Genomic DNA, 17,194 nt, shown 5'->3' with positions numbered 1-17,194 from the left:
GCATCCGAGATGCTCACACGTAAACGCAGCGTTCCATCCCCAGGCCTCCAGCTCGACGGGTGGTTCCTCTGCAGCATTTCGTTCCCTCCCCCCGCCCCCTGCACCTTTCTGCTGGACCCTATAGCTGCCCCCACCCCCCCGTGACTTTCCTTGACCTCCAGATCGACCCCAGTTTTCTCCCTAAAACCCCACGCGGCTCATCCACGTCCTCGCTTCCTCTGTGTGAGGCCACTGTTCCCACAGCCTGTGGCCTGCGAGGGAGGCCAGGGCTGCAAGCCCTCCGCTGGCGGCCATCCCTCTGGAAGGATCTCCTCGTGCGTAAATCTTTCAGGACAAATATGCAGACAGTGTGATCATCGCCTGGGGCCAGTGACGTCACAGGGACCACCCCATGCAGAACTTCCCCTCCCCCCCAACACTCCCACGCAGGGACAGTGAGCACCGAAAGCCACCCTGAAGGAGAAGAGAAAGACCAGAGGCCACGGAGGGCAGCTGAGAGGAGAGGCTGAGTGAGGAGAGGCTGGAGAGGAGAGGCTGCAGAGGAGAGGCTGAGAGAGGAGAGGCTGAGAGGAGAGGATGAGAGAGGAGAGGCTGCAGAGGAGAGGCTGAGAGAGGAGAGGCTGGGAGAGGAGAGGCTGGGAGAGGAGAGGCTGAGAGAGGAGAGGCTGGAGAGGAGAGGCTGAGAGAGGAGAGGCTGAGAAAGGAGAGGCTGCAGAGGAGAGGCTGAGAGAGGAGAGGCTGGGAGAGGAGAGGCTGGGAGAGGAGAGGCTGAGCAAGGAGAGGCTGAGAGAGGAGAGGCTGAGAGAGGAGAGGCTGGGAGAGGAGAGGCTGGGAGAGGAGAGGCTGAGCGAGGAGAGGCTGAGAGAGGAGAGGCTGCAGAGGAGAGGCTGAGAGAGGAGAGGCTGAGAGGAGAGGATGAGAGAGGAGAGGCTGGGAGAGGAGAGGCTGAGAGAGGAGAGGCTGAGAGGAGAGGATGAGAGAGGAGAGGCTGAGAGAGGAGAGGCTGAGAGAGGAGAGGCTGGGAGAGGAGAGGCTGAGCAAGGAGAGCGTCCGAGCAGCGGCCGCTCCAGGAGCACGGGAGACCCCCTTGTGCCGACCTCTCGGGGTGCTCTCCTGCGGCCACCCCCTAAATGCAAGACCCTGTGCTCACCCGCTACCCTCCCACCCACCCAGTCATTCCATGTTCGCTTGGGGCGGAGTAAAGGACTCGCTCCTGTGCTGCTAAACCCGAAGGTGGTGGGGAGGAAACACGCCTGTATAATCAGGAAACAATGAACATGCACAGTATGTTCTGATGAAAAGTCAAGGTGGACGAAGATAAGACAAATTTCCCTCCACTCCATCCTCACCACCCGCACTCCACCAAGGGGAGGGCATAGAGCAGCGGTTCTCAACCTGTCGGTCGCGACCCCTTTGGCAGTCGAACGACCCTTTCACAGGGGTCGCCTAAGACCCTCCTGCATATCAGATATTTACATGACGATTCGTAACAGTAGCAACATTACAGTTATGAAGTAGCCACGAAAGTAATGTTATGGTTGGGTCACAACATGAGGAACTGTGTTTAAAGGGCCAGAAGGCTGAGAACCACAGTCATAGAGCTTCTCCGAGGTATTTAACGGTACGTAGCCAGCCCGGCCAGTGTGGCTCAGTGGTTGAGCATCGACCTGTGAACCAGGAGGTCATGGTTCAGAGCACAGGCCCAGGTTGCAAGCTCGATCCCCAGTGTGGGGCGTGCAGGAGGCAGCCCATCCGTGACTCTCTCTCATCATTGATGTTTCTCTCTCTCCCTCCTTCTCCCTTCCTCTCTGGAATCAATAAAAATATATTTCTTAAAAATGTACATAGCCAATGTGCCACAGGCCCCAACCCAGCGTCCCGCACCGAGGCCAAGTTCAAAGCCGCGGCCTGAGTCAAGGGCACGCGCTTTCCTGCCATCTGCTCTGGGGCTCAGCACCTTACGGCGTCCCCAGGGAGGGGGGATGGCTGCCCTCTGAAGCAGGACTTGCATTTCCCTGGTCCCTTCTGACACAATGTCAGCACACAGCAGCCCCGCAGCCTCCCCACGCCAATGTTCCAAGCTGCCACCGTCTCACCATAATTGTCAGCAGAGTCATTTATCAAATCCGCTAAATCATTAATGGACAGAAGGCAAGGCAGAGGTGGTGGCCATACAGGCGGGGCCTGGGGGAATTCGGCCAAATCCCGATCTCACGGGCCGGGCTGGGGGGCTGGGCAGCCCCGAAGTCTGGGAAACGTTGGTGTCAGAAGACTCTCAAAGGCGGCGGCGAGGGAGAGACGAGGGCTCAGAAGACAGCGGCCTTGCCGGCGAGCCCACAGAGCTGTGCGCAGACCGCTGTGCGGGAGCCTGGGCGCGACTGGGGTTTTTTTTGTCAGTTGGTTTGGTTCTAGTTTCCGTCCCCGTGGGCTGGTACAGTTATACCACACAACACAATGCATAGAAACGTTCCATCAAACACACACACAGGCAGAGCACATCCCTATTTCATGACCAGATGGAACAGACGTTAAATTGCATTTCACGCAGTAAAACTAATCCGCATAGAGCTGTGTAACTTCTTCTAAACTCCGACTCCCAGCCCTCGTCCTGCCCCAGACGGTCATGGGCAGGTCACGGGCAGGCACGGGTCTGGGGCCACGGGAAGGACAGGGCTTTGGTGGGCGTGGCTGTCGGGGGCAGGAGTCTGGGCTGGAGAGAGAGGCCGCCCGGGGAGAGAGCCAAGGTGGCCCTCGGGCTCCCGGGCCGCTGCTCTCCATGGGCCTCCTGGCACAGAGGAGGGTCCCGGGAGGAGGGATGGAAGCCAAGCCGCAAGGCAGCATCTCTGGGAGCAGCCAATGAGGACACGGAGCAGCTCGCGGCCAAGAGCCGCAGGCCCGAACACGAAGCCAGCCGCCCGCCCAGCCCGCTCGGCCCAGCAGGGCGCCGCGGAGCCGTCCAAAGCAAACACGCAGCAGACTCGACAGGAACACATGGACCGCCCGGCTCGGCACGTCCCCCGGCCCCTGCTCTGCACCAGGACCCTCGGCGTAATGACAAGTGATGCCATTCACCGCGCCCACCCACAGCCCAAACCAGAGAGCTCGGTGCTGTAGACCAGCGGGTTCTCTGGAACTTTCCAGGCCAGCCGCACGGGAGACAGGAGATGTCCTTCCCAGTGAGCTACATCTCTCCGTGTCCGCCTGCACTGCACACGGCTCCGTCCTCCCTGGGCACCGCCTCCCCCGGGCACCGCCTCCCCCGGGCACCGCCAGCTGCCTCTTGGGCGGCTTGGAGCGCGGTGGGCACAGGGGTTGGAGGCGGGAGGCTGGAGCGGCACACAGGGCCCCACCCTGGCTGCCACCTGCCAGCTCGGGAGTCTCCAGCGAGCTCCACGCACAGAGCAGGACGAGCGACAGCCACTGCCCGGAGCCACGCCGACGGCGCTCAGCGACTTGAGAAAAGCCGTGTGGGTGTCGGGCCTGTCACTCAAAACGAAGCGCTGAGCGGCTTTCAGCCCCGCCCGCCCGTGCCCGCCAGAAACACAGCGTTTCTCTCACCCCCTCCACTCCCTCCTCACCGCCCAGTCGCCTCCACGTGTCGCGCAGCCTCCCTGAGTCCCCAGCATCACGGGCTGAGGGACGAAGGCTGAGGGACGAGGGACGGCAGCTTCCCGTCGGCTCCCAGCACGGGGAGCGGCGGCCCGGCCCTGACCAGGTGCTGGAACCTTCGCAGGGACATCTGGCTGCAGCTGACAGGTTTGGCTCGTTAAGTCTGTGGCTTTTCTCACTCGGGCCCCTCGGCGCCTCGCCCACAGGCGCTGCGACAGGAAGTCTTGCTAAGTCTGCTATTTAATTAATATGCAGGAACGCTCTGCTGGGGCCACGGCCCTGTAACGTGAAAACAGAATATTTTTGCAAACACTGTGCTCGGGCCGTGTCTTTATTTATTAGCGTAGAAGTTACTCCAGGTCGGGCAGAGGGCTCCGTGCAGGCCGCGCGGTGCAGGTCGCTGGGCCTCCCTGAGCCCACTTCTCCCTTTTGTGGCACAAGCACAAGTGTGTCCCTCCTGCCTCACAGACGTCAGACCTGATAACGTGAGAAGAATTTTGGAAATAATGTCAGGCGCTTGTATTATTAAATGTTAATGGACGATGTGTAACTATCATATCAATGATTCCCACTGTCTTATGCTAGAAAACAAGGATTGGGTAGGAGTCTGTTGCAATCTGGCAAGTATAACATTTCAATTCTCCTGGATTTCAATGCTCCATCACACACACACACAAAAAGAAGAAGAAGAAAATAGGATGCTTATAGCTTTTTAAAAAATATATTTATTGATTTCAGAGAGGAAAGGAAAGAGAGAGAGATAGAGAGAGAGAAGCATCAGTGATGAGAGAGAACCACTAATCACTGCCTCCTGCACGCCCCACACTGGGGATCGAGCCTGCACCCCGGGCTTGTGCCCTGACCGGGACTCGAACCCTGACCTCCTGGTCCACCGAGTTACGCTGGCGGGCAGGATGCTTCTATGTCAGAGAAAAGAAAGCAGATCCTGCTCCTTCAAGGTAATTGGTCAGCGTTTCTGAGCGTGATGGGGTCAGGTGCCGGCTGGGCTGCTGGAACTCTAGCAGATTTGCACGCTCACCCGGCGCCCAGGAAAAGCAGGGTCCCAGCCCCTGAGGCCGCCGCCCCCGCAGCGAGGGCGAGAGGAAGCCGGGCGCGCGTGGCCGTCAGGCCTGGGGAGAACGCGGCACCAAGCACAGTCCTCGGTCTCTGACAAATACGATGACGAAGGCCCTGGGTAAACACGTGGTCATTTCCTATTAAAAGTGAGGAAAAGGGACTCGGAATTTCAGAACACGCTGCCCATGTTCCCCCCGGGTCACATTATGAAATCTTCCAAAAATGCAACTAAAATTTCACTGCATTCGGGCAAATTCAGAGGAGGCGGCAGGACTCGGAGGGAGCGGAGGCGGCAGGACTCAGAGGGAGCGTGCTAGAGGCGTGTGGGTTTCTCCGGACGACGCCCGGCCTGAGAGAGGCCTGGCTGGGGCGCCCGCGGTCGGCAAGGGTCCACGTCTCGCTCCGTAACTGGCCCGTGTCCCAGTGCGAGCCAGGGAGGTGCGGCCCTGCCGGGCACCCTTCTCTGGGGGAAAGACAGCACGCAGCGCGGTAGAGCAGGGGCCCCGTCTCTGAACTCTGTCTTCGTTAAGTTCCCAGGCGTGGATGCCTCTGATTCTCTCACCATTTAAACCCGAGAGCTCGCACCCGTGGCGAAGGCGGCTCGTCCAGGTGCGAGTTCTCTACCGCACACGGAGCAAGTGCGACAGGCAGAGCTCGGAACCGCCCAGACTGAAACGGGCTCCCCACGGAGGTGTGAAAACCCTGCCCCCGAGACGCTGTGGGGAGCAGCTTAAAACTCGCAAGACCCAAACTCGTCTTCAGACCGGCTTCCTTCACCGACGGCCGAGAGCTCACCGGGCTTCTTCGCCATTAAAATGACGGCGTCCTCCCTGCTCTTCCTCGTCGCCGCGGCTTGCCTGACGCCTGCGTGTGAGTATCTCCCCTGCCCGCCCACGGGAGCAGGACGTGAACTGATGTAATAAATGACCACGACTCCTCACACGTCTGGGCCTCTGGGCTTGCATGTGTTATACCTCTGCTCACACACAATCACATGCAACGGTTCATGCGTGCGGTTACAGCTCTGAGGCGGCCGGGGTTGCTCCATCTCTGCAGACGCTGCAGTGCCCGGGAGAGAAGAAACGTGAGTCCGCTGCTCAGGTCCTTGGTGGCCGACGGCGCGTTCTCTCTTGCAGGCTCCAGCGAGGAGGTCATCGGAGGGAGAGAGGTGGCCCCTCACTCCAGGCCGTTCATGGCCTCGCTGCAGTACCACGGGGAGCACGTGTGCGGGGGGGTCCTGATCCACCCGCAGTGGGTGCTGACCGCGGCCCACTGCCACCACCGGTGAGTCCCGCCCTCCCGTCGGGGAGGCTCCCTGAGTCCTGAGGACAGGGCTGCCTTTCCTGGGGGGAGGGGGGCTTCCATGTGTGCTGACCGCCGGGCGGGGTTTGTTTACCCTCGTGCACCCAGGGGTCCCTGCCTGGGGCTCCTTCCCAAGGACAGCGGGTCGGCCCGCGCCTGCGTGTGGCGCCGGGAGGCAGCCCCAGAAACGGTGGAGCCCGCGGTGTCCTGACTCAGCAGGTCCCGTGGCCCCTGCGAGCCGCAGCCTGAGGGGCGCCCTCCCCCACCCCCATCCCCACTGCACGGGTGGGGTCATGGGGGCAGCGCCTGATCTGGGCCTGGAATGATATCTGTGACGGGTCCGAGCCGGCCAGCAGGTCGTAAGCACACGTGAGCGGCACTTAGTGGCGAGGAGCCGCTTTGCTAACGAGTTTTAGATCCTTCACAGGAACTCCCCGCCCCTGACCCCCCGAGGCCAGGCCCCCACTTTGGGGATCACAGCTGTAACGGCAACCCCTTCCCAGGGGAAAGAAAGACGCCAAAGAGAGTCTTTCTTCCTTCCTTCCTCTCTCTCTCTCTCTCGGCCCCTGAGAACCAGGCTGGTCTGAAGACAGACTGCACCTCTCCGACCCCCTCAGCCCTTGGCTCCCTGACACCAGCTGGAACCCCCCTCGTGGGGCTCTGCCCCGCCCCCCAGAGCAGCAGGAAGGAGTCCGCTTGCTGGGTGGGGTGGGGAGGGGGGCTTTTGTTCGCATGTATGTTCTCCTCTGCGCGTCCGGCCCGACAGAGCCAGGAGGAGACGCTTCGTTCCTCCCGAGGCCGCAGCGCCGCTCACTAGGGCTCCCCTGGCACCAGCGCCCGATGGAGCGCGGCCGGGCTGGCTCCTCCGCGGCTGGCAGGTGTGGGTTCATGGCCCATCGACGGGGCTGCACACGAACTAGAGGCTGTGCATCCGGGAAGCTGTGGCACTTCTGCTCTGTGTCTGAGTCACTGCCACCCTTTCCGGCTAATGTGGCTTCTGCACTTCCCCGAGGCTGTCGCTGTCATGGAAACCACCGTGTCCCATCACGGCCGCCCTCTCAGGCCTCGGCCCCCGGGGACCGCGCGGCAGAGGGTGACGCTCAGTAAATGCCCGTTCAATCCGGGGCGGGCACCGCCGAGAGCTGCTCACACAGACGGACGCACACTTCCTTCCTGCACGCGTCCGGGAGGCGCGGGGCTGGAGGGGGGCACTTGGGGGTCTTGTTGCTCAGCTGGACGCACAGCCGCCGAGGCCTCACGAGCCACCTGCCTGGCTGAACGGCATAGAGTCGCGTTTTCAATGCCGTCAGGAGGCCTGACTCGGCCGGGGTGGTGGCGGGTTGACGAACGAGGGCGAGAGGTGCTGGAGTTCTAGGAAACGGCCACGGTCGCCCCTAACTCCCCACAGGGGGTTTCACTGCCTCACCCTCAAGGGTCCTGGTTCCCAATGAGCAGGGGTCTCACCTGGAGGACAGCTTCCCTTCCTGTCCAGTCACCTTCTAACTGAGGGGCAGGACCCGGGCGTACCTGACAGCCGCAAGGCCTTCCCTCTCCACCTGCCTGGGCCCCGTCCCCACCTGCCTGAGCCCCGTCCCCACCTGCCTGGGCCCCGTCCCCACCTGCCTGGGCCCCGTCCCCACCTGCCTGAGCCGGGCCTCCATGCCGGGTCAGTGAGGGCAGAGCCAGTGACAGCTCTGCCCGCCTCTGCAATGCTGGGGATGGGGGTGGGCAGCTGGAGGCGGTTCAATGCCCGTCACAGCCTTCATTCAGGCCGGGTCCTCTGTCCCCCGAATCCCAGCAGGTGACCTTCTCCACCCTCTCTGCTCCCCTGGGGGCGTGGGGTCATCGTGTGGCTTCTGCTCCCTGTGTTTGTCAGGTTTGCCCGAGGCCAGTCTTCCCACGTGGTTCTGGGCGCCCACTCTCTCTCGAAGGATGAGGCCTCCAAGCAAACTTTTGGTGTCACGAAGCTCATTCCGTTCTCGGGATTCACCTCGGACCCCGAGTCGCATGACATCATGCTGGTGAAGGTACATGGCGGGCCTCCTGCCTTCTCCCGGTCCCGACACAACCGACCCCGATGTTAACCCTCCACCCGGGAGCGTGGCGTCCGCACACCCAGCCGATCTGCGGCAACCGACATGGTCTGCGGAGCCCGTGCACTGCACACGCTGCCCTAAAGAAACGGGACCCTATCGCCAACGCGCCAGGGCCGGCTCCCCAGAGACAGAGCAGCCCTGGTGCCCGCAGGCGGGGAGGGAGCCGCCCGCAGGCGGGTCCTCACTGACAGCCTCCTCCAGGTGCCCTGACCGTGAGCGAGTGAGAATCACCAGTCGCTTACCCCACAGAGCCAGCCAGGGCCTTCAGGGAGCGCAGCGAGTCACACGTGGCCTAGGCCTCCCTCGTCTGGCCCCACACGTAGGCTGGATCGTGCTCCAGGGCCCGCCGGCGGGAAGCAACCCAGCCCGCCCAGGCATGGCCGGTGCTATCCCCAGAGAACCATCAGCGGTGCGGAGGCCAGCCCGCTGAGCCTGGGCCGGGCCGGCCGCACCAGAGCCCCCCACCCCCAGCATCCGAGCTCCAGGGGGCACGGCCCCCCCAGCGCAGCTGCAGGCGGCCACCAACGCAGACTTGGGAGGGGCGCCCAGACGGGACCACACGCCCGCCCGGCGCTAGCAGACTCGTGCTGCGGACGGTGACGTTCCTTCTCCCTCCCGTCCGGCAGCTTCACGCGCCTGCAAAGCTCAGCAAGCAGGTCCAGCTGCTCCAGCCACGTCCCCGGGACGACCTCAGAGCGGGAACGAAATGCCGGGTCACCGGCTGGGGCGCCACTGACCCAGAAGTTCTGAGCCCCTCGGACACCCTGCGTGAAGTCACCGTGACCGTCATCGGCCGCAAGCTCTGCAACAGCCCGAGTTACTACAACCACCAGCCCGTCATCACGAAAGGCCTGGTGTGCGCCGGCGACGCCCAGGGCCAGAAGGACTCCTGCCAGGTGAGAGCCGCACCTGGGAGGGCCTGGGCCGGCGCTGTGCCCCTCGGAGGCGAGGTTTGCTAGCCAGCACCGAGCCGAGGGCACGGAGAGCACGGAGAGCACAGAGCCTCGTCCGGCAGCCGCTCTCTGTCCCCGCACAGCACTCTCGGCCTTGTCCCTCTTCCGTGTGAACGAATCCTAAGGACACCCCCACTTGGGATGCGTGCTCCCCCATGTGTGTGCCTCAGGACACTAGGCCTCGCCTGGTGCCTCTCCCGGGCGTCCTCGGGGTCTCCATCCCCGGGAAGCGTCCCAGCTGGGAGGTCACTAGCGGGGTTAGAAGGCACCTCTCCCAGCAAAGGCCCCTCACATTGGAGAAGAGCGGTCTCACCGCGCTCACGTGCAGAAGCCACACTGTAGTGCGTTTCTGGAATCATCCGACCGACTCGCCAACAGGCACAGCGGTCACACGTTTCCAATCGTGTTTCCGGGGGGAGTTAAGAAATAGGCGTGCACGGTGGCAGGTGACAGGTCGGTGGCACACTGCTCACATCATACTTTACATACGTGTGGTTACGGGACGGAGGCTGTGATGACTCCAAGATCATGTGTGTGTGGCGCCCCAAGACCCCCATTGCCCCAACCCAGCAATTTTCAACGTCCTTCACCCCCGGCACACACAGGGGCTATGGCTGAATTCTGGCCCACACCCAAAAAATACTTTATTTTTCTGATCCGACAAAAAACATAGGCGTAATTTTGATTCATTCACAGCACCGACGGCTATTGCTGCTGTTTCTTATTTGGCAACCCACCTCGGGGGTAGGAGGCCGGTGCCCGGGTCAGGAGTCAGGTGTCGTGTGTTGTAAGCATTCTCGCGGCATGCCTGTTGCCACGGCACATGGCTGCAAGATCGCTGTCCTAAGCACGTGTTCGCAGCGACCAGAGCGCCATGGGCCGCGGGCCGCAGGCGGCGGGGGCAGGGCAGCAGGGCCGAGGCAGCCTGCGCCTGTCACTTGCCTTGACAGATCTGAGGGACAGGTTCTGTTGTCAGAGCGAGTCTCAGCATCAGCCCCCTGAGCAAGTCCTCCCTGCGTGCTGTGCATGCACAGAGCCCTCTGTTCAGCCATCGGAGGCGGGAAACCAGGACAGAAGCCAGAGCCCTGCCCAGCACAGACACGACACCCTCCTCCCCGCAGCTTGGTTTCAGGCCCACAGGGACACTCAGTTTAAAAACCCCTTTCGTGTCAGCGAGCATTTCAAACTCTACGCCCGCCCATTCCTTGATGAATAAGGTTCAACAGTCAGTGATTACCAACGGATGTAGACAGGGACATGGACAGACAGACAGACAGACAGAACCGTGGGCCTGGACAGAGACACAGACACTCGCGCCCTGCATGGGTGAGGGGGTGTCTTCGGGACCCAGAGAACCCCGATGAGTCAGCCACCATCCACGGCAGGGGGCGATGGAGAGCCTCTCACCCGCGCGTGTCCCTCCCCCCGCAGGGCGATTCCGGGGGCCCCCTGGTCTGCGGAGGCGCCTTCTCCGGCCTGGTCTCTGGAGGCCTTAAGTGCGGCGACGCCAAGAAACCCGGGGTCTACACCCTCCTCACCCGGAAGGTCCAGGCCTGGATCCGACGCAAGCTCCCCCGCCCTCCTGCACAATGAGGCTGCACCTCGTGCCTCAGGCCGCCTGCTGCTTGTTTCTGTGTGTTTTTCCCCCCAGAACATGCTCTACCGGCCAACTTGACCGTCCGATGTCGCTGGATGCGGTTAACGTGGGGCCCCTTAGGACTGCCTTGGTTATGGAACCGAGTCCTTTGTCCCAGGTCTCGCTGGTGTGTGCCTATTCTGCTGGTTTCGGTCTGAATAAAGGGTAGACGCCGCTCTGCTTGTCTGTCGTGGGAACAAGCCCAGCCAATGACATGTCCCCGTGCCCCATCCCCACAGAGCAAAGGTGAGGGAACAGGGCAGCTCGGCCTCCGACCAGGCCTGCGCTGCAGCGCCCGGAGCTGGGCTCTCAGAGTGAAGAGTCAATCCCAACACGCCAGGCGGGGCAGGGAGGACGGTCAGCGTCGATACGGGTGTCGAGGGTGGGACTCACCGCGTACTTACTCAGATCCTCTTCCAAACGGGACTTAGAGCAAAGAATGAAAACATCTGCCGTTAAACGAAACAGGAAACTTAAAACACCTTTTCCTCAGAGCCCGACCCAGCAATGCCGCTCCTGGGTATTTATCTAAAGAATATGAAAGCACGGCCTCAAAAAGATCTGTGCACCCAAGTTCACTGCAGGGTTAGTTAACAGCCAAGACACGGGACAGCGTGTGTGTCCATCACTGGATTCATGGGTGAAGAAATTGCGATGAACACACACACACACACACACACACAGGAATATTATTCAGGCATAAACAGAATGAAATGGTGCCATTTGCAACAGCAGGAGTGGACCTCGAGGGCATTATGCTAAGTGAGATGAGCCAGACAGGAAAAGGTGACTCTCTCACGATCTCTCTCCTATGTGGAATCTTAAATAAATAAAACAAAAAGACCAGCTCGTCGGTACAGAGAGCAGACTGGTGGTTGGCAGAGTTGGTGAGGAGCAGACCCAGGGGCCTGACTTTTTTTTTTTTTAATATATTTTTATTGATGTCAGAGAGGAAGGGAGAGGGAGAGCGAGAAACATCAGTGATGAGAGAGAATCACGGATCGGCTGCCTCCTGCACGCCCCCCACTGGGGATGGAGCCTGCAACCCGGGCCTGTGCCCTGACGGGGAATCGAACCCTGACCTCCTGGGTCATAGGTGGACGCTCACTCACTGAGCCACCGGCCGGGCCAGAGCCTGACCTTCTCAGGAAGGTCTCATCCACGGAGACCGGCTCTCGGTGCGCGAGGCCCTCCTCTGCCTGAGCTCTCAGTGTGGGACGCGGCACGCGTGACGAGGGAGAGGGAGGAGAGGGCGAAGGCTCAGCCTCTGCGGAGGCCTCCAGTATCTCGGGATTCCCACCTGGAAAGCCATCGCATGCGGCCCTATGAGGTCCAGGCCACACGCAGGCCGGCGGCGGCACTGGGCGCCAGCGTCCTGACTGATTCAGCCCCATGCACGCGGCCACACGCGGCTTCCTGTTGACAGACGTGAGCTTCTTGGGTCGTTTGCTGAGTCATATCAGCCCCTCTAGCCTGACAGCCCCGCCCCGTCGCCTCGCATCCTCCCCCCCGCAAAGGGGTGCTGCTCGCTTCCTGGGCTGAGCCATCGGCAGGGCCCGCGGGAGGCAGCGCACGTGCACACGGAGCTGGAGCTGGTCCTGAGGCCGGAAGGGGGGAGTTAAATCCCTGAGTCGGAGCAGAGTCACAGGACCCGGAAGGGCAGCGAGGGCCCAGGCCCCGAGGTTGGCTGCATCTGCTGCGAACAGCTCTGAGGTCCGGGTCAGAGAGGGGGTTCAGCCGTGGGTGCGGGGAGAGGAGGCGCCAGGGGTAACGACCAACAGGAGCGGCGGGAGGGAAGGCGCGCCCTCACCTGCCCGGGTCCCCCAGCCGCTCCTCTCCTGGGCCTGGGCCTGGGCCTGGGAGCGCTGAGCACTGGGCTTGGCCTCACCTGCCCGGGTCCCCCAGCCGCTCCTCTCCTGGGCCTGGGAGCGCTGAGCACTGAGCACTCGGCTGATCTCGTCTGCTCCCGCTCACCAAGCGCTTCTAGCAGCGGCCACTCCCTGCGCCAGATCAACGGCGCTTGCTTTTCTACATCTATTACTTTCAGACTCGCGCTGGGGCCCTTTGAGTTTCCCTGAGATGGAAATGCACTGCTGGGGGCCGAGAACATCGGCTCCCCCCATCAGTGATGGTCGAACCCAGGACCCTGGACAGTCACCCACCCACAGAGTGCTGACCCCGGGGGCTTCACGGCAGGTGGGCCACCTACCAGTCCCCTAGAGAGGACCCCGGTGCCCCCGCCCTCCAGGCATGGGATGTGCTGGTACTCGCAGCGTCTGTGCAGACATACTCCCGTCAGCTCCGATGAGCCAGTAACTCCAGGACGTGTTACGGTGGTTGGACTGAGCTGGCCGTCCGCTCCGTAGCGAGGACTAGGGCATACTACTCAGCAGCCACCACCTCTCCTCCCGGCGAACAGAGCTCACCTTTCCCGGGCACCACCGATGTGCCAGCTCAGCGACGGCGTTAGGCTCCCTCCCTCGAACGTGGCCGAGGAGGTGACGTGGATCACCGATGGGGCTCCCAGGAGGTTCCTTTAAAGAGAACTGATCCAGCAGGAAGGAGTGGCCTTCCCCTGCCCCTTTCTGCTGCCCGGGCTGCAGATGCGATGGCTGGAGCTCCAGCAACCCCACTGGAGCCATGAGGCAGACACGAGCAGGGCCAGGTATTAGTGAGGGTGAAGCCACAAGGAGCCCTGCCGTCCTGTGCTCACCGGGGCTCCTTACATCAGAGAGAACACACACATACGTGTGAGCCACTGTCATGTGGCATTTTTGTTACACGGGCCCCTCACCCAATCGGAACCCTGACTTCCCGTCCCTAATGTATGTTCCAAATTATGGCAAGCCTATGTCTACACATCCCTCTGCCCCAATCCTCCAAAATCCCCACGGCTTTAGCCTCCCACCTCACCCTGTGGAGCTAAGAGCTGATCCAGAAAAGGAACGTCTAAATGTCACCAGCCCATCATTTCCCCCTCGTGGCTCCGATCGGTGGAGAAGACGCCTGGCTCGCTCGCTCGAGGAGAGGTTTCTGTCTTCACCACACACCGCTGGGGGCACGCATTCCTGTCCCTCTTACAGAAACACCCTCGCACTCTGTCGTCGGTGACGCTAGTCTCTCCTCCTGAGTGTATTTTGTAAGTCGATCTTATAGAGCTGCTTTGTGCAAAGCTCCATGAAAACAATGTTTTCTGGCATTTGAGGTTATTACTTGTTTTATTATTTCACAATCGTTTAAAATAACATCGCAGTTTTTCCATCCAGACGACGAACGCAGCTCCACCGGAAGGCGGTTGGACATGGTAATGCCCTGGATGGGAGCAGCGTTGTCGAAAGCAAAGCAGGCCCCCCGACCACCCACGGTGCAAAGAGTGACGGGGTCAACAGCCAATCCAGATGGACCCCGGCATGCTCAGTGCTGAGCACTCAGAGAGATTCCCTCATTCATTCATTCACTCACTCACTCATTCAGTCAGTCAGTCAGTCAGTCCATCAGTCAATCAACAAACACTACTAGCACCGGGCCCTGTGCTGGTCACGGGAGACGCCAAGAAGACAAGACGCAGTTCGGGCCCTGCGGGAACTCAGAGTCTGGGGAGCAAACACGGACCGGCTGATAAACAACTATACTCTGCCCCCGAAATTGTTATAAAGGTGGCGGGTGCCAAACCATCAGCACGGAGACGTGCACAAACAATGACGCTATGACCCAAACACTGTTACATGAGGACAGAAAGCTCCTTCCAGGTGAGGCGTCCGGATTCCTGCGGGACCGCTTGCGGGGCCCCTGGCCCGTCCCGATGGGCCTGCTCCTCCGGTGGGCGGGCCACCATGTCCCCAGGAGGAGAGAGCTGGGCTGGGCCTGCTCCACCGGTGGGCGGGCCACCATGTCCCCAGGGAGAGAGAGCTGGGCTGGGCCTGCTCCTCCGGTGGGCGGGCCACCGTGTCCCCAGGGAGAGCGAGCTGGGCCCCCAGGTTTGCACTTGCATCTCTGACCAGAGAGAGGAGGAGGACAGCAATCTCTGGAGCGCAGCGTGTCCACGTGGCTGCCCACGTGCACCCCCGGGAGGACTTGGCTGCCACCACAACCCCCTCCACAGAGACACCGCGACGGGCAACGTGGGCGGCCGACCCCTCGGAGGAAACGGCCCGCTTCTCCCAGCGAGAGACGGCGCAGCCCGACCCAGGCACCGGGAGCGAGCCTTCATCTGCCCTTTTAGCAGCTTGGGGACCAGGGTCCAGAAGAATTTGGGATCCCCGACTTGATATGGGAGTTCTAGGATAGCCTCACCCCAAAATGGGTCTCCCTGCAGCTATCATTCTCTTAATCATTAAAAAAAGGAAAAAGGAACCAGCAAAACAGCATTTAAACTGAAGTGGCCCCTCCCTGCCTTGCCGAGTAGGGACGGCACCCAAAAATGCCACACCACCTGCTCAGGCTGCGGGCTGCACGTGCTGGGCTGTGCGCTATTCCACGGGTCTGAGCCCTATTACACAGGTCTGAGCCCTATTCCACGGGTCTGAGCCCTATTACACAGGTCTGAGCTCTATTACACGGGTCTTGATGGCCCGAGACACCCGGACCGGAGGCCTCGGCTACTCCGCCAGAGGCAGCTCTTCTGTTCCTCATTTCTGAGCCAGGAACGCAGCCCCGGGGGGCGTGCCTCCCGTCAAACGCCGCGTCACGCCCGACCACAGCACAGACGCTGCCGGGGACCAGTGTCAGCGACCGAAGGGGAGCAGCAGAGCCCAGAGAGCACGTCGGCAGCCGCACCGGCCCCCACTCCGGGCTCAGCTTCACGGGTTTGGCAGCCCCGTTTTTCTGACATGATGGGAGCTGGCGGAAAAGCATCTCAGCGGAGCCGCCTTCCTCCTGTAATGTTTGTTGGTGTCTAAGGGAGCGGGCCGGGCGGCCGGTCCTGAACGCGGTCCCCGAGCGTCAGTGAGCTCCGGAGGGAGCCTGTATCACAGACCGCCGCCTCTGCGATGACGCTCTTACCGAGGAACGTCCAGATGTCTGCAAACACAGAGAACACGCTGCCGTGCGTCTCCACGCACCATCCCCGGCTCCACAACGTTCCGCTCACGGCCAACCTGTCTCCTCGCTTCCCCTCCCACCGCCCCCCAGCTCCAGGCTATTGTGAACTAACCCTCCCATCACGTCCGCTCCCGTCAGTGCTTCCACTCATGTCTCTAAGAGACAAGGACTCTTTAAAAGCATAACCATCCCTGTGTTTTTTAAAAATCTTTTCAGTTAAGTGCATTTTTAAAAACTATATATTTTTATTGATTTCAGAGAGGAAGGGAGAGGGAGAGAGAGAGAAACATCCATGATGAGAGAGAATCATGGATCAGCTGCCTCTTGCACATCCCACACTGGGGATGGAGCCTGCAACCCGGGCATGTGCCCTGACCAGGAATCGAACCTTGACCTGGGTCATAAGTCGATGCTCAACCACTGAGCCACACCGGCCAGGCCAGTTAGTGCATTTTTAGGTTAACATTACTTTTTTTTTTAAATATATTTTATTGATTTTTTACAGAGAGGAAGGGAGAGATAGAGAGTCAGAAACATCGATGAGAGAGAAATCAGCTGCCTCCTGCACATCTCCCACTGGGGATGTGCCCGCAACCCAGGTACAGGCCCTTGACCGGAATCGAACCTGGGACCTTTCAGTCCGCAGGCCGACGCTCTATCCACTGAGCCAAACCGGTTTTGGCAACATTACTTTTTAATATCAAACGATATCCAGCCAACGCTCAGGTTTCTCCAATTGTCTAGTCTTTAAACGAGAACGTCTCCAAATCAGGGTCCCCGTCCGCACACTGACACGGACGGGCATGCCTCTCAGATCGCTGCCCCCGTGTCTCCGCCATGATGGTGCTGTGAGGTCGCTGCTGAGGGAACGGCCTTTCCCTGCAGCCTCCCAGAGCGCGGTCAGGCTGTGGCCTCATCACCCGCCGGCCAGCATGTTCCTCTCTTCACCGTCTCCTCGGGCTGGTGGCGAGAACCTGGGGCCCGATGGGGCTCGGGGCACCGGGGGCCGTGGGCGGGTGCTTTCTGCCAGGGACACGGACCGGCTCCTGCGATGCTGGCGCTCTCCGTCCTGCCGGGTCCGTCCGCTCCCTGCGCGCTGCCGACCAGCCATGGCGTCCGGGCCTTTCCCGGGGCACAGCCAGGAAAGGCGTTCACTGCTGGTCTCTCTGTTGGTTGGTCGGTGCGGGGACTTCCTCCTGGCAGGACCCTTGTTAACCTCATTCCCGCATCTGTACCCCCTCTTCTCAGGCTGGAGTCCCATTTCCAACGACACAGGATAAGCACCCCTTTTCTCCTTCACCAGATACACATGTCGTGCCTCCAGCGACGACGCCAGCGCTGCCACCAGCCCTGAGATGGCTGAACCGGCGTCAGGGTATGGGGCCGGCTTCTCGCTGTCTGCGGGTATGTTCCTTTGGGGTAATTTCCACTAGAAATTTAGAGGCGAGCGCCTGTGTTTCGGTCACAAGAATGTTTGTGCG

At 61.0% G+C, this 17,194-nt stretch overlaps 1 protein-coding gene across 1 annotated transcript; it reads left to right on the top strand.

The window, feature by feature from the left end:
• Positions 1 to 5,195: 5,195 nt before the first annotated feature.
• Positions 5,196 to 10,849, top strand: GZMK (granzyme K). Its single transcript, XM_070411403.1, has 5 exons — positions 5,196 to 5,556; positions 5,823 to 5,970; positions 7,865 to 8,015; positions 8,711 to 8,980; positions 10,469 to 10,849. The coding sequence occupies exons 1-5, from the start codon at positions 5,502 to 5,504 to the stop codon at positions 10,628 to 10,630; spliced, it is 786 nt and encodes a 261-aa protein (XP_070267504.1). The 5' UTR covers positions 5,196 to 5,501; the 3' UTR covers positions 10,631 to 10,849.
• The last annotated feature ends 6,345 nt before the right edge of the window (positions 10,850 to 17,194 follow it).

Source organism: Myotis yumanensis, unplaced genomic scaffold, assembly GCF_028538775.1.
Source record: "Myotis yumanensis isolate MYYU_CA2020_CCGP unplaced genomic scaffold, mMyoYum1.0.hap1 SCAF_4, whole genome shotgun sequence".
In the NCBI taxonomy this organism is placed as follows: domain Eukaryota; kingdom Metazoa; phylum Chordata; class Mammalia; order Chiroptera; family Vespertilionidae; genus Myotis; species Myotis yumanensis.
The sequence above is the reverse complement of the archived record's forward strand: the minus strand, read 5'-3'. Positions and strand labels throughout refer to the sequence as shown.